General features: G+C 33.8%; 1 protein-coding gene across 1 annotated transcript in view; it reads right to left on the reverse strand.

Annotated features, from left to right (window-relative positions):
* Positions 1 to 4,679: 4,679 nt before the first annotated feature.
* Positions 4,680 to 23,058, reverse strand: part of CCDC172 (coiled-coil domain containing 172) — a 60,270-nt gene continuing 41,891 nt past the window's right edge. Inside the window, exons 6-9 of the mRNA XM_007478939.2 lie at positions 22,734 to 22,835; positions 21,980 to 22,082; positions 13,212 to 13,299; positions 4,680 to 5,651 (exon numbers count right to left, since the gene is read on the reverse strand). Of these exons, the coding sequence (XP_007479001.1) occupies positions 5,619 to 5,651; positions 13,212 to 13,299; positions 21,980 to 22,082; positions 22,734 to 22,835 (326 nt within the window). The 3' untranslated portion in view covers positions 4,680 to 5,618. The remainder of the gene's footprint in view (positions 5,652 to 13,211; positions 13,300 to 21,979; positions 22,083 to 22,733; positions 22,836 to 23,058) is intronic.

Consider the following 23,058-nt stretch of genomic DNA (forward strand, 5'->3'; position numbering starts at 1 on the left):
GCTGTGTGCCCCTAGGCAAGTCACTTAACCCTGTTTGCTTCAGTTTTTCATCTGTAAAATGAACTGGAAAAGGAAATGGAAAACTGTTTAAATATATTAAGAAGAAAACCCCAAATGCAGTCACAAAGAATTGGACACAACTGAAACAAGTGAACAACAAAACATTTATATGGTACTTTGAGATGTACAGTTATATATACATACATATTTATGAATATTTCATCATCATCCTCATGGAGTGCCTTGACTTCTCCATTACTGGAAGTGTCCAAATAAGGGGTGGATGACTAACATACAGAGAGGACTTTGTAGAAGTGATCTGTTAATTAGATAGGGATGGAGGCAGATAACTCCTGAGATACCTTCTATTCTGAAAGGCAACTATTTTATTAATTTGATATTACTTCTGATCTAGTCCATAAGTTGATATATATATTTGGTTGCTTATTATTAAGGTATTTCCTCCTCTTTCATTCAGCTTCAATAAACTATATCTTTTCCCCACGGTTATGAGAACTGTTTGCAAAAATAAAAGCCATATCATTTAAGACGTATTTGAATTTGCAAACATTTCTCTGCAGAAATTACAAAGCAATATGCATAAACATTGATTAATAGTGGTGGTCTGAATAATAATAATAATAACATATACATATATATTCTAGCATTCAGTTTGGACTTCACAACAACTTTGTGAGTTAGGTGTTATTATCTCCTTTTTTGCAGAAGAAAAAACTGATATTAAGAGGGTTTAAGTGACTTGCCCAGAATCATTCAGTTAGTGTCTGAAACAGAATTCAAATTCAGATCTTCCTGATTCCATTTCTGCCACATGATCCATAATGCTTGTTCTGATCACAATCTATCTCTTCTGATGAACTAAGAAAGAAGTAGAACTATGCCCAAGAAAAAAGGGTAATCCAAAAGTTTTCTAAATCTCCACTTTCCATCAAGATTTATTTTCTTTTTGTTTTTGTTTCTGATCTGACTATAAAACTAAAGAAGAAAAATTTTTTTTAGTTCAGCAGTCATTGCCCTTCAAATTTCTTCTTTTCTGTTTTTTTTCCTACCATCTTATCTTTTAGAAATGAGCCCTATTTGTGGTTCTTCTTAGTTTCCATTCATGTAAATCTTTCTGTAATGCTTCATCATTAGTAGAAGTGAAGCTGGGTTCTCAAAGACTATGCCAGAATATAAACTGATGTATCCTGGAAGAATTTAAATAGAATTCTAATGAATAACTTAGGTTTATTATCTAAGGATCATCCTAGCTGTGTTCAGAAAAGCTCACCACCAGAGCACTGGACACAAAAAAGAGGAATAGATGGTGGTAGAGATCAGGAGAGGCAGAAAACTCATAAAACTATCTAGCACATTATTCTTCTGAAGAAGAAGCTACTGGATGGCACAATGGATACTCTGGTCTAGGAGTCAGTAGGAAGTGAGTTCAACTCCTGCATTAGTCACCTACTAGCTATGACTATAGGCAAATCTCTTATCTTCACTTCAGCCTCAGTTTCTTTGCCTCAAAAATTAAGTCCATAATAACCTCAGGAATGTTAGCATTGCTAGGTGGAATGGTGGATAGAGAGCCAGACTGAACTCAGAGAGACTCCTCTTCCTAAGTTCAAATCTGGCTTCAGGCACTTAGAATATGTGTGACTTTGGGAAAGTCACTTAACCTTGTCTGCCACAATTTTTTCACCTGTAAAATGAGCTCTAGAAGAAAATGGAAGTCCACTTCAGTCATCTTTGCCAAGAAAACCCCAAATGAGTTATGAAGAATTGGACACAACTGAAAAATAGCTGAACAACAATAGAATTGCTATGAGGATCAAATGAGTTATGATAGGTAAAGTGCTTTGCAAAACTTAAAGTGTTCTATAAACATTATTACTATTATTATTATTATCCAAATTCCATTCATCAGCTGGGAAAACATCCAATAAGCTACATATCTATTCAACATTATACAATTCGTTACCAGGGACTTGGAAACTGTAAAGTGCTTCTGAGTAAGAATTTTGTTAGCTTATGATAAAACTTAAACTCTAATAGAAGGTCAATATTGGAATCATCTTTGGGTTAAAATATAGCATTTTACAATAGCATAGTAGTATAAAGATATTTTATTCAAATTAGTTCAAGGATTGGTTGTTACTAATTTAATCCTTTTCTATCATTTAAGACTCATTTTTACTGAAAATAAAGTAAGTGCTGAGATGAGTTTTATAGGTAATTTCAGTGACTATTTTCTATTTCAAGTGGGCATTATAAATTCATAAATCTGACAACTGATTTAATCTGCTACTGGTACTTTATATTGAGGCTGCTATATGATTTCAGTATAATATAATTTATATTGATTGTTGTGTTTCCATTTGCTTTGGTGAACTTTTTGCTCATTTGATTACATTGATCCTAACAGCCCAAGCCATTCTGATTGGCATGGCTAGTGGTGCTTTATATTCTACCATGAAACTGGTAAAATAATCATTCATTTGATGAGTTGTTAGAAAATTAATCTAAATCTCAAGATGTGTAATCAGTCTTGAGCATTTTGAAATACTGATTTTAAATAATGGTAATGAAAATACTGACCCTCAGGTCTTTTCTTAGGTTTAATTAGCATGGCTCATCAGAACCCTCCAATTCAATTACTGAATATTTAGTCTAGATACGAAAGATATGACATGCACATGTTTCATTAAAAAGCACCTAGACTGGTATGTTTTATTTATGTGGCCACAGGGTGGTGAGGTGGATAGGGTGCTGGGCTTGGAGTCAGGAAGACTTGCTTTTGGGTCCTGCCCCAGATATTCCCAACTGTGTGACACTGAGCGAGTCACAGCAACCTGGTATATCTGGAAAGACCTCAAAAACAGGTCTAGGAAAGGACTTAAGCCTATCATATATGGACCAGTCTAACTGAGCTCTAAGGGACTCGTCACTACAGCACCAAGCACCAAGGGATGATTTGGGGATAAGGCGAATAGTGGCAAAAAACTTACAAAATTATCCACTGAATTACCACTCTTCTCCCAGACTCAGTTTCCTCATGGTTAATGGGAATAATAATAGCACCAACCTTACAGGTTGTTGTAAAGATAAAAAGCCCTTTGCAAACATTTAAATGCTATAAATTTTGTTGTTGCTATTGTTGTTATCATAATATATTTATATCTGTTATAGATATCCATTTCGTAGAAATATTTTAGATCTAGAACTATCAGAAATATAAAAAGGAATATGGCTGGGGGAAAACAGGCTTTACATACATATGAATAGATGGAAAATAAATAATGACCTGAAACATGATGAACCATATGGATGAGTTGCCTCGTATTGTGTGGCATAATAGAAAGGAGACCAGCGTTATGATCAGGAATATCTGATTTACTACTTTTGACACATGTTTATTGCAGTCATGAGCAAGAAACTTCACCCATTAGTGTTCCATTAAAGTACAAGTGAGGTCCATATATTTATTGATGGCATTTCTACACTAGGAACTTCCTACATTAATAAAAGACATATAAATATAAATAATATATAGGTAAATAAAAATAAGATAATTTTTAAAAAGATGTCATACTAGAAGAAAAAAGTAGAAATAGATGAATATAATATGGTGGAATAGGAATCATTGTTATTTCCATTTTTTTTTCTCAAAGAGGACCCCTGATATCACAAGAGCAATATTTTGACTTGCCTGTGAGTCGGATTTAAGTGAGACATAGTTGTGCAAAGTCTTACACATCCCTCTCTCTTCCAGCATCAATGAAGTCCAATGGCAGGACAAAAGATGACTGGCGATGGCTCAGGATGCAATGGATGGCCTTGGCATCTTTGATATGTGATCAAGCTCTAAGCTCTCCACAGCATCTGCTTTGTTGGAACAAATTGTTCTCATCTTCCCATTCTTGCAGGGAAAGTCTACCCATGTTTCAAGCAGACACTCCTCTAACTCACCAGCAGAGTTAAGGCTTATCAGTTATCCTCAATTTGCTTTAGCCCATCAATTGAGACAATTTTACTGACGTGTGGTCACTGAACATGCCACAGTTTTTTAGAGCCACAAATGAAAATTGGATGAGAAGTGGGCACCAAAGGTGAATGAGCAGCCCCGAAAAGGGCTCAGCCAGCCCTCACACCAAAGATACTAGTCCTCCCTGTGAACCCTATACACGCCAGAACTGGAATTATGACTAATCCCAAAAACCATTCACTAACACATATTTAAATATCTGACATTTTATTTTTGCCTCCTGACACTGTTTATTTTTGCCTCAAATCCACTAATATATTATTAATTTAAACATAAAGATTTATAAGGATTACCATAAAATAAGAATGTCAATCACTTAGACTATAAATATGCATGTATGTGTATACATATATATATATATATATTTCATACTACAAAACATATTATTTATTTCTGGTTCATATATATCCAACAGTATACTATCTTGATCAGTCTTATTCTTCCCTCCATATGGATAAGGAAAAAACATTCCAAAAAAGTTTTTTTCAAACTAAAGTTTATAATTAAACTATTTATTTCACATTAATATGACAACTTAGATTTGTAAATAATTTTGTATTTTTGTAAGTCTGTAAATTTTGTAGTTTTATAAATAAAAAATAAAATCTAATGACAATCAAGAAATTCCCCCTTTGACGAGAAAGCAAAACATGACTTGAAAATAGAATCCTGAATGCAATCATTTCCAAAAGTAAATTATGTGTTCATCCAAATTGGTTTTCTGGCAGGATATTTGATACTTCTGTCCATTTTCAGAAATCAATGAATAATCTTCCTTTATAGAAATGTATTACCTAACCAAATATAATATTGGTAAAAACAGAAACCAAAATTTCACTCACAGCTAAAGTGAATTGATGGACAATGCTGACTCTGCCAAATGAAAATTCATTGTGTAAACGGCTCGCTTTTGAAATGTATTAAGTCATCATAGTATATGAATCCTTGAGTTTACACATCTTCCCCAAGTAAACAATTTCCCTTTCTAGTCCATAGGATTAGAAATAAGTAAAAAAATATATGCCAGTCAAAAAATATTAGATGGAACACTGCTTTAGGCATGAAGCCTTCACTCATTGTTATAGGAAGGGGAAGAAAATTGGCTTTTGAAGTTCAGCGGCCTCAGAGGCACTCTCTCAATAGACATCTTTATTAGAGAAAGATTGAAATGAAAGTGAGCAACTTGTATGAAAATGGCAGCGGAAAAATTAGGTCAATAATCAAAGTGTTTCTTCCTATATATGTTTCTGAAAAACTCCAAGATCAGTTGTGGTAAAGAATGGAAAGTGCTCATCTACATATGCTATAGAGAGTGTAGAAAGGACAGACCAACAGTTGGCTGAGAAGGGCCTATGGGTGCCATGTCTACCTCAAATAAACCTCGCTAATAAATTCGTCATAAATAACTACAAATAAATGCCTTTTATTTTAAATTGTCAAGAAAACAGCTCTTAGTATCACCAGTAATAGAGATCAATATTTTTCAAGAAGAATCAGCTCTGACAGGTATCATCTATATTGGCATTAAAAGTATTTAATTTAGGAATGTTTATCACTTGATCATAAACTATTATTTTGCTTGAAGACTTTTCTGTGACAGCGTCTAAAGAATAAAAGTAATAGTAATTAGAAACAAAGATTTTAAAATTGATAAGACATTAGCTGATTACTTCTGGATTTTGTATTAGTAGATTTTTATGTACAAACACAAACCATATCTTATGTGACCATTAAAATAGTTTTAAAAAGAAAAAATACAGAAAATCCACTTACAGAAGGAATGTTATGAATCAAATTAAATTTGTTCAAAGGAATCAAAGGTAAATGGCATAAAAAATTCTAGGATGGCAAAAACTTCATTTCACGTATGGCGAAAGTCAGAGATTAAAAGTCATCCAAATACATCCCCACCAGAAGCTAAGGATTTTTATTTAAAAAAAAAAGGATATGCAACTTTCTGTTATAACAAAAAGAAATTTTGCATAAAGTTTCAAGTTCAGATATCATAAAAGTATAATTTATGCCTATCAGAAACAAAAAGCTTTTAAGCATTATGATAGTTAAATGGTTTCAGCACATTAATCTCCTAATAACAGATTTTCAGTCAAAAATGTTGTGAGGTGAAATTTGAAATTCAAAAAAAATAGTTTTTAAGTGGGCTCTCTTCTCTTGTAATGGTGCCTTGATTTACACAGCACCTACATTCCGCAGAGCTCAAAACATTTCATAGATTTACTTTGCCTATAAATTATTTTTTTTCTGTTAGAAATAGATCCAGATGTTTTAGTTAAATTTTCAACTGACATAATTCCTGTTCTTTTGGTGAGGTTTAAAAAAATCTAGCATATCAAGACCCCAATTCATTTATCTATTTATATCACCCCAAAAGACTTATTTTCATCTCTAATGTAAATCCATTTGAGAAGGAACATTCTAAAGCAGTGGGGTACATTAGGTAGAATTCTGACCTCTCAAATTGCTTTTACCTCCTAAAAACATCATTAGTTACTCAAAGGGAAGGCCTCTGAGAATTTATAATGGGGGGTTGAGAATAAAGTCCTCTACTACCCTCTATGACAGGAGTAACCAATAAAGACTACTTTCTTTCCCACTGCAGCTTTTCAGAATATTTTTATACTCCCTTGAATGTTTGAAATTTTATAGAGAAAATGTCCATATTCTTTCATTTTGATCTTGAATATATTTCATATACCTTGTAAAGAAATTCTGTAGTAGCCCTAAATAGTCTGGTTTAGTTTAAAAGAAAGGATGTATTAAAAATAAATGATGCTGACCTAAAAACTCATGCCAAAAATTCCTATATAATAGCAGGCATTTACAAAGATTTTAAGGTGTACATAGCTTTTAGTAAACATTCTCTTATTCAATCCCCATAACAGCCCTTTCAGGCATGGACTACAAGGGTTATTGTTTCCTTTTTAAATAATAATAACTAGTATTATATAGCATGTACTCTGTGCTAGGGGTCATGTTAAGCACTTTACAATTATTATCTCATTTATTCTCAAAACAATCCTGGGGCATAGGTAATATTATATCATCCCCATTTTACAGAGGAGGAAACTGAAGCAGGTGTTCAGTGATACAATTCAGAATGCTTTAGAGATATTATTCAAACCCAAGTATTTCTAAGTTTCATATTCTTTCAACTATACAATAAGCCTCCATTGTTTTGCTATTAATTATATTATATATATACATATATAAAAGTGAAAGTTACATGAAGCAGCAAAGTTTGTTAAATTACATATAGAAAGGGACTCATTACATGGGGATCCCAGGTCATGGATACTAAAGACAGTATTTATTATTGTTGCTCAGTCATTTCAGTGGTATCCAATTCTGTGAATCCATCTGGAGTTTTCTTTTTTTTTTTAACATTTTATTTGGTCATTTTCATACATTGTTCATTGGAAACAGATCATTTTCTTTTCCTCCCCCCCAAGTCCCTCCCCCCTTCCCTAGCTGACGCGTGGTCCGTCTGGGTATCACATGTGTCCTTGCTCTGAACCCATTTCCTTGTTGTTGGTATTTGCATTAGGGTGCTCATTTAGTCTCTCCTCAGTCATATCCCCTCAACTCTGTAGTCAAGCAGTTGCTTTTCCTCGGTGTTTTTACTCCCTCAGTTTGTCCTCTGCTTGAGGATAGTTTTTTTTGTTTGTTTGTTTGTTTTTTCTCGTAGATCGCTGCAGGTTGTTCAGGGACATTGTAAAGCCATTACTGGAGACGTCCATTACGTTCTCTTGTACCACAATGTGTCAGTCTCTGTGTACAATGTTTTCCTGGTTCTGCTCCTCTCGCTCTGCATCACTTCCTGGAGGTTGTTCCAGTCTCCATGGAATTCCTCCACTTTATTATTCCTTTTTGCACAATAGTATTCCATTACCAACATATACCACAATTTGTTCAGCCATTCCCCAATTGAAGGGCATCCCCTCATTTTCCAATTTTTGGCCACCACAAAGAGTGCAGCTATGAATATTCTTGTACAAGTCTTTTTCCTTATTATCTCTTTGGGATACAAACCCAGCAGTGCTATAGCTGGATCAAAGGGCAGATAGTCTTTTATCGCCCTTTGAGCATAGTTCCAAATTGCCCTCATCTGGAGTTTTCTTGCCAAAGATACTGAAGTGGTTTGCCATTTCTTTTTAGATCTCATTTTATACATGAGGAAACTGAGGTCAACAGGATTAAGTGACTCGCCCAGGGTCCCATAGCTAGTATTTTAGACCATATTTGAACTCAAGACGAGGAATCTTCCCGACTCCATGCCTAGAGTTTTATCTATCTACTAAAATACCCAGCTGCCCTCAAATTAAATATTTCTTCTTGCCTCAATGCACTCTCACAAGTCAAACCTGTTCTAAAAATCCACTCCTTCCTCATTTCTGCTTTTCAAAATCTTTGTCTTCTTTCGAGGTTTATTTTAGTTTCCACTTCATGAAACTTTCCCTTTTTCTCCTCCTGTTACTAGTCATTGCACCTTTCTTATATTATTTAATATTGCATTTATCTCTTTACATTTTATATTTGCCCTATAGGAGAATGTAAACTCCTTGTAACTTGGACCCATGTCATTTTTAATCTTTATATCTTCAGAGTCTGACAAAATGCATATTAAATGTGTAATCAAAGTCTATTAAATTTAAGTGAATTGAAAGAAACTAATGTGGTTCAAAATGAGTTCTCTTTCTGAGTATAACCCTTGCGATCATAGGAGTTGGATGTAGAAGAGAATTTATTTTTTTTCAGACCTTGCCCCTTTATTTGATTTTTCCCCCACAATTACATATAAAAACAATTTCCAACATTTTTCAAAGAGTATCAAGTCTCACATTTTCTCCCTCTTTCCCTCCTCTCTAACTCCCCAATTTCATGAGATGGTAAGCAATCTCATGTAGATTTTACATGTGCAATCAGGTAAAACTTATTTTCCATATTAATACTTTTGTGGAAGGAAACAAATAGAAAAAACTAAGAAAGTGAAAAAAGTTTACTTTGGACTGGATTTCAGTTCTTTTTCTCTGGAAAGTGGATGACACTTTTTATCATGAGTCCTTTGGGATAGTTTTGGATCATTATATGGCTGAAAATAGCTGTTATTGTTCATTGTAAAGTATTCCTGTCACTGTACAATGTTTTCCTGCTTCTGCTTATTTGACTGCTTCATTTCATGTAAGTCTTCCCAGGTTTTTCTGAGCTTCTCCTGCTTGTCATTTCTTAAAACACAATAATGTTCCATTATAATCATTCACTATAACTTACTCAGCCATTCCCCAATTGGTAAGTATCCCCTCACTTTCCAAATGCCTCCCTAAAAAGAGCTGCTTTAAATATTTTTGTACATATAGGTCCTTCCTCTCTTTTTTTGTTAATCTCCTTGGGATACAAACCTAGTAATGATATTGCTGAGTCAAAGAGCATGTATTGTTTTCTAACCCTTTGGACATAGATCTAAATTGCTCTTCTGAATTAATGAATCAGTTCACAATTTCCCCAAATTGCATTCATGTCCCAGCTTTATCATATCCCCTCAAGGTTTTGTCATCTTCCCTTTCTGTCATAATAACCAATCTGATTAGTGTAGGGTAGCACCTCAGAGTTGTTTTAATTTGCATTTCTCTAAATAACAATGACATAGCATTTTTTGCATGGCTTGAGAGAGCTTTAATTGCTTTTACTGAGAACTTCCTATTCATATACTTTGACTAATAACAATTGGTGAATTACTTGTATTCTTATATATTCAAGTCACTTCTCTATAGATTCTCTCTCTATTAACTGCTGTGTATTACTTTCCATCCTACATGTTTTTGTTGGTGAGTTTTTTTCACCACTATTGAGTTTCTGACCTCCAGCTCCTCTAATTTGTCCTCTTTTCTCTAGAATCCACTCCCCTTATCTTATCTCCTCCTCCCATTTTCTTTTAGGGGAATACAGTTCTCCACAGTCAATTGATAGTGTATCTTCTTCCCTTCTTCCCTCATTGAGCTAATTCTGAATAGAGGAAGGTTCACAAGCTTTCCTCCCCACTTCTTCTATCATCCCCTCCACTGGAAATGTTCTTCCATGCCTCTTTTATCTGTAATAACTTACCCCATTCTATTTTTCCCTTTTCCCTCCTTCGACTGCATTCCTTTTTCTCATGCCTTAATTTAATTAAAAATTTTATATCATCCTATCATAACTCACACCCTCATCCTCTGTCTATGTACTTCTTCTAAATGCCCTCATAATGATATAGTTCTCTGAATCATCTCCCCATGGTGGGATGTATATAGTTTAATTTTTTTTAATGTCCTTTGATTTCTCTTCTCTGTTTACCTATTTATGATTCTCTTGAACCTTGCATTTGAGGGTCAAATTTTCCATTCAGATCTGTTCTTTTCATCAGGAATTTTGAAAGTCCTCTATTTCATTGAAAACCCACTTTTACCCCTAAAGGATTATGCTTGACTTTTCTGGATAAATTATTGATTCCTGCTTGAAATCCTAGTGCCTTTGCCCTCAAGGAATATCATATTCCAGGCACTCAGATCCTTTAATGTAGAAGCTGCTATGTCTTATGTTATCCTGATTGTAGCTGCACAATATTTGAACTGTTTCTTTTTGTCTGTTTGTAATATTTTCTCCTTGACCTGTGAGTTTCAGTATTTGGCTATAACATTGCTGGGGGTTATCCTTTTGGGATGTATTTTAGGAGGTGATGGGTAGATTCTTTCCATTTCTATTTTGTCATCTGGTTCTAGAGCATAAGCTCAGTATTCCTTAATGATTTCTTAAAATATGATGTCTGAGCTCAATTTTTGATGATAGTTTTCATCTAGTCCAACAATTCTTAAATTATCTTTCAGATTCATATTCCAGGTCAATTGTTTTCCCCATTAGATATGTCGTGTTTTCTTCTTTTTTTTTTCTTCTTTTGACTTTGTTTGATTGTTTCTTGATGTCTCATGGAATCATTCACTTCTACTTGTCCAATTCTAATTTTTAAGAAATGATTTTCTTAAATGAGCTTTTGTACCTCCTTTTCCATTTGGTTAATCCTATTTGGTAAAGAATTCTTTCCCTCAGGGTATTTTCCTAATTTTTTTTCCCAAATGGTCAATTCTGTCGTTCAAGAAGTTTTCCTTTTTGGTATATTTTTGTATGTCCTTTTCCATTTGGCCAATTCTGGTTTTTAAGACCTTATTCTCTTCATTGGAATTTGCACCTCTTTTGACAATTGACCTATTCTGTTTTTTAAGATATTGTTTCAGTATTTTTTGTGCCTCTCTTACCAAGCTATTGACTCCTTTTTTCCTATATTACTCTCATTTCTTTTCTCAATTTTTCTTCTACCTGTCTTATTTGATTTTTAAAATCCTTTTTGACCTCCTCTATTAATTATTTTTGAACTCAGAAGCAATTCCTTTTTCTTGGTGGTTTTTTTCTAAAGTAGTATTGATTTTAAACTTCTTCTGAGTTTAAATCTACCCTGTCACCAAAATAAATTTCTTTGTTGGGTTTCTTTTTTGTTGTTATTTGTTCATTTTCCTGATTTTTCTCTTTAAGTTGAAAAAAATAATTACTATATTATATGTTATATATTACATATTATACCTACATAATTAATATAAAAATTAAAGAAACTATTAAAGTTGGGCTCCATGCCTGTACCAACCTCTTTCTAAGTAGTTTGGTTTAAAATATGCCAATGTCTATATATTAACAAGAATTAAAAAAAAATAAAATTGAACAAACAAAGAAAAAATGGAAGACTATTCCTAGCATCAGGTTATTTGTGTAGCTGCCTTCAGAGCTGGCACTGGGAATCTATCTGCTTTCAGTTCTTTCAAGGTGGTATGATGTAAGGTGAAACATGTTTAGAGTATTCTCTGAAATATGTTAGAGTATTCTCTCCCAGCCTGTGCTTTGGTCTGTGAGAAACCCCAAGCACTCCTTTACCCCTTGGAACTCTGACCAAGGTCCCCTACACTTCTCTGGCTGCAAGGGCTGGTATATGTTGGTGTTCCTCTTGCCATTGGGCTGTGACCTGATTCCCCATATGGGCAATGTGACAAGAGTCTTGCACTCAGAACCAGGAAAGGGACCCCTTATAATCTCCTTCTGAGCAGTTGTTCAAACCCCACCACCACTACCACCACTTACCATTTTTGGCTGAGAGTTACAGAAGTCTGGGCTACTGCTTCAGATGCCCCCAAAATCTGAAGCCTCTGTGAAGCCTGCCCTAGCCCAATGGGCTACTCCACTCTGGTGCACTAGATCCCTATGCCAGCCTTTTAAATTGTTTTGGAATGAAATATTACTTCACCTTGTCTTTATGTGGGTTATGCCGTTCCAGAATTAATTTTAAGGTGTTATTTTGATGCTTTTTGGAGGGTAATTTGTTAGAAATGAGATAGAGCTCTGTACCTTCTCCACCATCTTGGCTCTGTCTCCCTCCTAGAAGGGACTTTAGAGATCATCTAGTCCAACTGCCTAATTTTATATTACTCACTTGGTAATTAACTATATGTTACCTTGTGACAATTTTCATATTATTATTTAACTCTTGTGCTGATGTTGTAACTTGCTGGACACTTCTGTTGATTCTATTCTTTTTCTGAACCAATTAGAACATAAGCTCTCAGAAGCCAGCAATCATGTCTTTATACTCTGCTCATTTTCTTTCTCCCTACTACATATAATATAAATAATGACTGAGAGATCATAGATAATGAGAGTATTCATGATCAATGGCTTTCAGGATTTACCTTTCAGGCTGCTCAAAGCTTAAAAATAAGGAGAAAGTCTAAGAAATACCATATTTTAAAATATCACAGTAGCATATGGAAAGTAGCATGTACAATATGATATGCAGAGCTTATAAGAAAAAAGTTAGATTTCCATAAATTTATATAAAAATGTTTCTTAAATTAAGAAAAAAACTTTTTGTTCTACCTCCTCTAATATCTAACTTTTTCACTGATGCTCAGCTCCTGTCTCCTGTCCATAATTTCTTTTGCATCATGATAATAAACCAGGTTATCCCAAAATCTTTTTAGCTTGGAACAGATGTTATAGATAGATTACATATGCAGTCATATGATTAGGTCAAATAACATTGAAAACATATTAACACATTAGTAAAATGGTTTACCAATTTCAAAAATTCTATTTCTGATCGGAGAGCTTCATACACACTTTCTATGTCTTCTTCCTTATAAAGTTCTAATTCTTTTTTAAGTCTGTTATAAAAGAAAAAAGAAATCATATCAGTATGGCATTCTACATTCTGTTTTATATAACTATTTCCTAAATTGAGATGGATAGACTTGTAGTTCCTATAATCAGAACTGAGAAGCCAAGACTAGATGATTTGGGAAGAATATTAAGTGTTCAAAGCTCTGGAAGAAATAGATGATATTTCAATAACATTTCTGTCTTAAGGAAAAAAGAGTGGTTAAATAATGTATGCTTAATAATCTAGAGTTATAAAGGGTAAGCATGATTCAGTGTATTACATCTCTGAGATGAGATCTGCATAGTGTTGCTACTAACACCTCAGGTTTATATATAATGATTTCAGATTCACAATAAGCCTACAAAGGTGAAGATATATATCCCCATTTTAAGGATAAGAATACTGAGGCTAAGAGATGAAATGAACTCTGTTACTGTCACAATGGTGATGTCAACTGATATTTATATAATGTTGTAAAAGTCACACAAATCTCTTTCAGCCTCAATGTCTTCCTCTGTAAGGAAAATAGGACATATAAGGCAACCTCTCCATCTCTCAATTTTTTTTGAAGTTGCCCATCAGTTTTCAATTTCTACAACTCAACTTAATTTCTGAGACAGTATTGCATAACTGGAAACATACTAGACAATAATGACAGATTCATTTCAATGAGATCAATTCATCTTTATCACATCTCTTGACCCTGATTAAACCTCTCTTCTTTGATTTCAGCATTATTTTCTTATTTTCTCTATTAAAAAGTATGTTTTGTGTAATTTTAGCCCTGAAAAATAATGACAAGAAACATCAGATTTACAGTGGGAAAGGGTTTAGAAAATTACCCTCATATATTTGAAATGTATTGTGGTCTGATCCTGAAGAACTCTTAAAAAATAAATAGGAATCCTGAAGTACAGCTCATAAGGAAAAGAAATAAGAAGTTATTAATTTCATACAATGGAAAGTTGTAAGCAATCAGGACTATGGGATATATTTTTAATAAGTAAATGGGAAAACAAAATCAAAGGCAACCAAGCTTTACAAGTATGTTGGCAGATTCAGAAGGGAATAGAAAGTAAATATAGTTTTTATAATTTTGTCAAAATGTAAGTTGTAATATTTTTCTATTAAATGAAAATGCAAATACTTCAAATTTTAATGTTTTGGTGAGAGGTTTATCCCAAATTAGGTCTAATTATTTGTTTATTAGTATTTTGTATGAATGTTAAGCTTAAAATGATAAAATTAAAAAATAAAAACTTTTTTTCAAGTGCCCAAGAAGGTCAATTAAATAAGGCTACATAAAGTAGGCCTCAATTTCATGCTGCTGTACTTAGATACTTTAATTGTGCTTTATTTTTATTTTTTTGAATAAAATGAAACCAATCCTCCATTTATTGTACCATTCAACACAAATAGGTTTTCCTGTGATTTTTCTTCTCCCTCATAACAGCAATGTTGATGGACTCTCTTCCCTTTCCCCCACCCAACTCCTTTTTTAAAGTTGGCTAATAATAACAAAACAAGAGGGCACCAAAATTAAGGAGGAGGACATTTAGAGACAATTAAAGGAATTTTTTAAACAGCATACAATCAAGCTATAGAATTCATTCATTCCCTGGAAGGTCTCTTGTTAGATTTAAAAGAGGAAGCAATGATAATGTAATGAATATTAATAACATTTTCAGCTAGGGAAAGCAGTATAATGGTAAGCAAACCTCATGCTTCAATGCATGGACTGATTGCCTGCAATAGTCACCTCCTCCTTTCATTTCACAAATAACTAAATGTAGTTACCTACTGTGTGTAAGGCACCACGGTGGACGCTGAGCACAGAGATTAAAAACAAAAACAAAAAACAACAATTTAAGAAAAGACAGTTCTAATAGAACAGGTTACTAGAAAGAAGGGAATAGCCCCATTGGAGCAACAGGGTGGTACAGTGGCCAGAGTGCCAAGCCTGGAGTCAGCCAAATTTGGCCTCAGATATTTACTAGATTTGTGACTCTGGGCAAATCATTTCACCCTGTTTGCCTCAGTTTCCTCATCAATAAAATGGACTGGAGAAGGAAAATGACAAACCACTCCAGTGTCTTTGCCAAGAAAATCCCAAATGGGGCCATGAAGAGTCAGACAAAAGTAAAAATAACTGAATAACAGTAAAATACATTGGCTAGTCTAACCTTTTGAATAATCAGCTAGTGATCAGTGCCCTATTTTACCTGGTCAATATTCATAATTAATCTAGTAATTCCATGTGTTTTTTTTTCCTTGTGACTTTCTTAATGATCATTCAAAAATAGTATCAGAGACCTTTCTATGTCATAAGAAAGTTTCACTAAAAAGAGATCTTCTCTTGAAATAAAGTTGAGCAAAATGAATATTCTTAAAAGTTTTATACTATCCAACATGCACAATTTTTTTAGAAAATTCTTTGAAATACCAAATATAGTTTTCATAGTTTTCTAAAAGCTGGGCAAATTAATTTCTGAGTTCAGGGGACGGTCTGTCAAAATCCCTTATTTTCATTATATTTGTTACAGGCAGAACTTTTTCAGTAATCAATTGATTCTACTATCAAATTTTCCCTTTGTACTTATTTAGAAGCTCAGTAATTACAGTATGTGCCAAGAATATTACACTCACAAAACAGGGGATGTCTGTTAGCTTAGAGGCTACACAATCAATGCTGTAAAGACGCCTCTGTTAGTGAATAAATGATGAACTTTTACCAGAAAGGATGCAGAGTCAACAGAAACATTCAACAAAATTCTGTAGCAAAGAAGGGAACTGGAGTTAGAGAAGGAACTTTGTATCTTATATATTTCAAAACAGGAAGAACTATCTACTTTGTATAAAATCATATGACCAAAGATGTTGGAAACACTATTTTGCAGAAAAACTGAAATACTTTCTCGTTAGATGAGTGTACCTTTGATTTTACTTCCCATAATCTCTTAACATAAAAAATGTAGATAGACTTTCCTAAAAGTAATTTGCTTTAACAATATCCATTCTTTTTTTGGATAATGACAAAAGTCCATATTAAGATGTGGATTCCAAAATAATTAAATATTCAAACATAAAAAATAGAAACATATTTAAAGAGATCCTAGAGAGTTTGAAAGAATTTTGGTGTTATACTATATTATGTTATATCATATTATATTGTATAATATTATATCATATCATTTTGCATCATTTCATATAGCATTTCTTTCATGTATATTTAATGGTTGCCAATATGACCTCTACAACTACTTTAGATATATTTTTCACCAAAAATATGAAAGCCATAATTTACCACATTGTATAAATCCATTAACAGTCTGTCACTAGAAAGCAGAGGATGTGCTGATCTAAAATAGTAAAGTTCCCTCATCTTAGAGCTCTCTGAACTAGTGAAACTACAGGTCCTGTCTTTATACTCCACTAAATTTAAAACTTTGTTCATTGAAAATATGCTATTCATTAAAACCCACTGTTTTCAAATGAGATCTTCTTCCTTTTAAAGCTTTTGCAGAATCTTGTCTAGGCTTTTCCTCTGTCTTTATAAGTCTACCTTATTTTTTCTCTTTCTCTCATATCTCTAGCTGTGTCTCTCTCCCCTCTTTTCTTCTCTCATCTCTTCTTTCTCTCTCCTCTCTCCTCTTCCTCTTCTTCTTTATTTACCTCCTCTCTTTCTTCCCTCCCTTTCCTCCTCCTCCCCCTGCTCTCTCATAAAATCTAATCTCCCCCATTCCCATCTCATTAAATTAAATTAAAAATATCATCATCATCATCATCATTAGAATATTTTTGTCTTGGCCCTAATTGTTACTGTGTTACTTGATCATAGGCAAGTAAGTATCTTTGGCCCTCTAAACCTCACTTTTCTCAGCTATGTAATGGAAATAATATTATTTATATTGCCTACCACACAGGTTTGTTATGGGGGGGGGGGAAGCTCTCTAAGTCTTAAAGGGAACCTATGTGAATTATTATTAAATGCTGTCCAAAGACAAAGATTGTGTTGTTTTCTGTCCTTTTTTGATTCTTATTACCTATCAAAGACTGCATTGTGAGCTAAAATCTGAAGCCTTGCAGCTAGAATGAGCTCCTTCTCACATTGGAAAAAAGTACACCAAGATTATATTCAGAAATTGAAAATAATTATATCAAGAAAGCTTGGTTGGTGGGAAAAAGAACAGAATTATTAAAGTTGTCTGCTATGCTGAATACCTATTACTTTATTGTTTGCCACAACTAATTTTTTTTCTAAAAGACCATAACCCAGAACACTTAAAATAAAGGGACTACCACAGTGAAAGATAAGTAGAATATGGTTTTTCAAAGAGTTCAGATGTTTTAAAAATCTATTTTTTCATGGAAGACTCAAATAGGTACATCATTTACTTTCATGCAATTATCTGAAGAGGCATGAAGTCCACAAGAACAAGATAAACAAAAATAAAGAAATAATTGGGATGGGAGAATACAAATTAATATATCACCCTCTCATAGAGATTAAAGATCTACAAAATGCTTACTTTCCAATGAGTAGTTGTTTTCACTATTTTCACTCTTTTAGTCAAAAAACACAACTCAACTGCTGCTCTCATAGAAAATAATGGCTCAATCCTGGCTCAGCCTAAGGGACTGGAAATTGACCCAAATCCCTTTTGGGACAAGAAAAAACTCATTTATCTATTGGACCTTATCTATGGGTTAGGCAACATTTTAGAGGCCTTACTTCTCTAGCATAGAGGATATAGTGCTGGAACTGGAGTCAGAATGACTCATCTTCCTGAGTTTCAAGCCAACCTCCGACACTAACGGTGTCACTGCAGGCAAGTCACTTAACCCTTTTGCCTCATTTTCCTTATCTTTCAAATGAGCTGCCCAAGGAAATGGCGAGACACTCCAGTATCTTTGTCAAGAAAACCCCAAATGGCATCACAAAGAGTCTGATATGACTAAAATGACCAAAGACAACAGCGGCAACAATAAATTGACTCACCAAATGATAAATAGCTACTACTCCGGGGTGGAGACTAATGGTTGTCTTGGTTCTCTCCCTGATAAATCTACTATTTCATTGGGTTTAATATAAAAATATTTTAGAAACAAAAAGTTTTAAAATACCTTTGTGAGTTTTCTAAAAACAGGGAGGGATAAAGAAAACTGTTAAAGAGGTCTCCATCGTGTCTTTTTTTTCTCCCCACACTTGTGATTTCCTCAAGAACCCCTGGTACCATCCTTGCAGATAAATGCCATAGAGAAAGTCCTGGGACATTGAGAAAGTTCAAGTGATTTGCCCAGGGTCACTTAACCCAATTAAATACAGAGTTCTAATTTGAAGTCAAGCCTTCTAGACTCAATAGCCAATAATACCAATTACTGGCTATATAAATGCACAGATGACATAAAGATAAGTTTCAATAACAAACTTGAATCACAATGAAAAACACAGAAAAGCTACTAACTATATAAGAGAATTTCAGTGTCAGAAATAGAGCAATTATAAATCAGTGTGCTCTGATTATTACACACATCAGCTCAAAAAGAGAAATACTATTGCAAATGTTCTTTTACAATAGATATTTAAGTTCTTCTGGTCAAGATTTAATAAGAATAATGATATCAGTAATCATAAAAAGAATACATTATAATTTTATTTTTTATAATTCTCACTACCAAAATTGAATGAACACAACAAAATCCTTAGAGAACACACTCTGATATTTTAACACATCATAAGAAGACATTCCTTCTAAAATGCTTAAATTAAATTAAATGTTTAAGTTAAATTTATTCTGGCCTTCATGGTTTCAGTTTATTAAATACAGTGACATATGCTAGTCTGCCATCAGCCTCTAGTTACTGCACGAGCTATAAGATTGATGGTCCTTTCCCCTATATCTTCACACTCAGTAAGTTAGCTCTTCACACTTGGGACATTTTTTTGGTGAAACTGACAAGGGAACTAAGTAAAGTTACACATATCAGAGAATTTAAAGTGGCAATAGATAAGTTCAGAGCATTCGATTTGTAGCTTCCAAAATGCAATGAATGGAGCAGGGTGCATGGACCAATGATCCTTTCCATCCAAATTTCCTATGCTGCCATTTGTTAGAAAACAAGTGCTCCCTAACAGACTATGTATGTTTAATTTTCGCCTAGAGCATATTTTTATAACTGAGTTATAAACCTTTGAAACTGGGGTTCATAATGGAAATCCTTACAATACTGACTGTAATGATGCTAGTGGGCACTGCCATAAAAAAAGTCTAAAACAATCAATGAGCAGATTGTCATTACAGAAACTCATTTTGCATCACACAGATCACTCAAGAGATTGATATTTTCTGCTTATAAAACTTAACATAAAATTAAATTGCAAATATTTTCTCAAAACCACTAGAATGATGGCCTAAGGCAATACACTGTTAATATGAAGCATTTGTTCAGCTCTAGTGGACATATTTCCTGTATGATTTATGTGAAAGAAGGCTTCATTTGCTTCTTCATGGTTTTGGTAATGAGGTTTCTCTTTCTCATAATATGAAACCTAAGAAGCAAAGCTGTTTTTTAAAATTAATCCAGCAAATAAAAACTGAATTATTAAATAATGTAAGTCAAATTAATACATTTGGGATTTTTCCTAGAGCATATGACCATAAGAAATTTCAAACACATGCTATTCTTGTGTTATAGGATTGGGCAAAAACACATAAAAACCCTAAGCAGCAGAAACATTTTCATTCTTCATGCACATAACAAAAATAATCAATTTTTGATAAAGTGGTGGATTTGGGGTTTTTTCTGATTTTCTTCTAAAGTGCAAGCATGAATGAAAAATCTTAGATTTCTGGATAATTTTTTTAAACCAGAGGTTAAAAATAGCAGAATATAGAATGATTAACAATGCAAATTTTATCATCTCTCATTGTATATTAGGTGAGAACATAGAGATCATTTAGTCTGACATGACACCTTTTTGTTTTAGATAAATAACTTATAGTAGAACTCAGTTCTGATTCTTAGATCTCTTACCACTATTCAACTGCTTCTCAAATGAACAGCACTGAGTACACAATGATTTTTAAAGAGGAAAACATTGCATATAAACTCAAAAGGGTTTTAAATATTAATAACATATTTAGGCAGCTGAAGAACTATGCTTTCAATGCTGTAAGGAACTCTAGGTGTGGAAATTCCTCCCACCAATGCAATTTATCTTTTAAAAATTTTAGTATTAAAAAGTGGCCTGGGAAATGAGTTTAAGTAATTTTCCCATTATCAGAAATGATGAGTGTTCAAAGAACTGAATAGCAGGTCTTTCTGTCTCAAAGGTTAGCTGTATCTAATAATTCACACTACCTCTCAACAACATAATACCCTATCAAATTTACAAGTAATAATTTTCAATTGGTTAAATATTAGAATAATATTCTACTTCATAATTATCTTCTGAAGTTTAACTCAGAACTACACTGAACTATATTAGACAAAATAAATATTTTATTTAAAAGTGATGATAACATTCCACTTATAAGCTGCACAAAGGTGAAGAGGAGATGATCCAAATGATGCTATGCTAAGAATCCAAACAGTGGGAGCCATTTTGGATCTGGGACTCCTGGGAGTATTTTTGAGAAGATTTCTGGGAGTAAAACACTGGGGAAAAAAGGTGTTTAAATCTGGAGTTTGGAGTTCATTCTCTGACTTGAAGCCATATGGACATTCTGGATTAAGTATTGTCGGTTTGTGCTCTCCTGCCATTTTCCTTACCTAGAAAGACTGAGATGGGAGCATCCCTGTGCCAGTGGGGATAATGGTTGGTGAGATAAGACATCTAACACCTCAAAGACAATTCCCTTCTCTCTAAGTTGGGAAAGAAAACAACTCCTATAAACTGAGCAACTCTCTTGAATTTTGGTCTCCTCCTCCTCCTCCCCAAGAGTGGAAAGAGACTCAAGAAATAAAAGCTTACTCTTTCTGAACTTAACAGTGAATTCTAGAACTGAATGCTGTTAGATCCCTGAGAGTCCCTACCCTTAATTTTCCCCTTACTCTATTTTTTTAAAACCCTTACATTCTGTCTTAAAATCAATATTGCATATTGGTTCCAAGGCAAAAGAATGGTAAGGGCTAGGCAACGGGAATAGGTTTCTTGCCCAAGGTCACCGCAAGGAAGTATCTGAAGTCAGATTTGAACCTGTCTCTCTAGGCTGGCCTCTGTTCTTTACTGAAGGCTTATTTTCATGGTTTATGTGAGTAGCTATGATGGAGATTTGGGGAAATGTTTGAATCTGTGTTGGAAGCAAAGGATGTCTCCAACTTCAGCCTCTGCAAAAGGTAGCAGTTTCCTATCAAGGAAATAAAAACACATATTTTGGAGATACTTTTTGAAATCTGGGCCACATGCCTTGCTGGAGGAGGAAAGCAGGAAAACAAAAATCTGGTCTAGTGCTTTACCCTAGAATATTCAAATGGCCCCACTGATGCAGGATGAAATTGTGACTCCAACTTTTAACTGCTCTCTTTCCAGCATCTTTCCCCAAAAAAATTGTCACAAAGAATTTCTTAGCAGTCCCGGTTCTGAAACATGGACTGTCCAACTGATGGACTCTAGAGATGATGACTGCCATGGTACCACATTGCTATGGCAGTGCAGAATATATAATTAGAATAGGGCTTACCTTTTACATTCAGGATCATTCTGGGGTTTTTCGCTGATTCTGACTTTTTCTTCCTCTAAAAGTTTAGTGGTATGCCTGGCTTCGTTTATATTATTTTCAATAACTAAAAGATAAAAATGAAATGGTCATTCCTAAGACTGGCTTCTTGCTTTGACTGTCAGCTATGTGACCTTGGAAGTTGTTTTTCTACTTTCTGGACTAGGAGATGAATGGATTGATGTATTTTCCCTTACAAATCTAAGATTTTATGATTCTGTTAACTATCCCCTGTATTCTCCTCCACATAGACTATTTCAGTACCTTTTCAGTTCTGTTGTACAAAATCAAAATTATACAGTTGATTTAAGCTCTATGTCAAGGTATTAACACAAGATTTAATATAATAAAATAATTTAACACCTTCCAACTTCCAACATAGCAAAACACACACACACACACACACACACACACACACACACACACACACACACAACCCCCCAACAACCAACAACAACATCAAACACCATATTATAAAACAGTCTCTAGGTATTACAAAAAGCCACTATGTCCCAGGTGGTCAGTATAGTGTTTTGTTGTTGTTTTCAAAGAGTCCACAGATTCCCTTTCAATGTGACATTGCCAAAAAACCTCTAATGGAAAGGCACTGCAATAAAATTGGTTTATATGCTTTTATCATTCCTTTGTAAACATATAGATATGCAACTATTCCCATTAGTATTTTGAGACCTAAAATTATTAAATTATAAAGTAATACCTTTAAGTTTTTCCTGAAGAGTAAATAATTCCTGTATCAATTCATTCTTTTGATGCTGAAGTTCATTTAACTGAACATCCTTATGTTCCATTGTCTTCATTTCTGAGAAAACATTTATTTAATATAGTATATTAGCATTACAGAACTCTGTTATAGTCAATATTGGATTATCAGTGTGCTAAAATTTTAGGCTTAAGCTGATTTTCTCCAGTCATCCAATGCATTCCTAGTCCACTTTAATCAATTTGTCACATGCAAATACTACCAGGTGTTTCACAATTTCTAAAGTGGGAATTTACATTTTTATTGATCCTTTAAGATTTGC

The sequence above is a fragment of the Monodelphis domestica genome, chromosome 1, assembly GCF_027887165.1.
Source record: "Monodelphis domestica isolate mMonDom1 chromosome 1, mMonDom1.pri, whole genome shotgun sequence".
NCBI lineage: Eukaryota > Metazoa > Chordata > Mammalia > Didelphimorphia > Didelphidae > Monodelphis > Monodelphis domestica.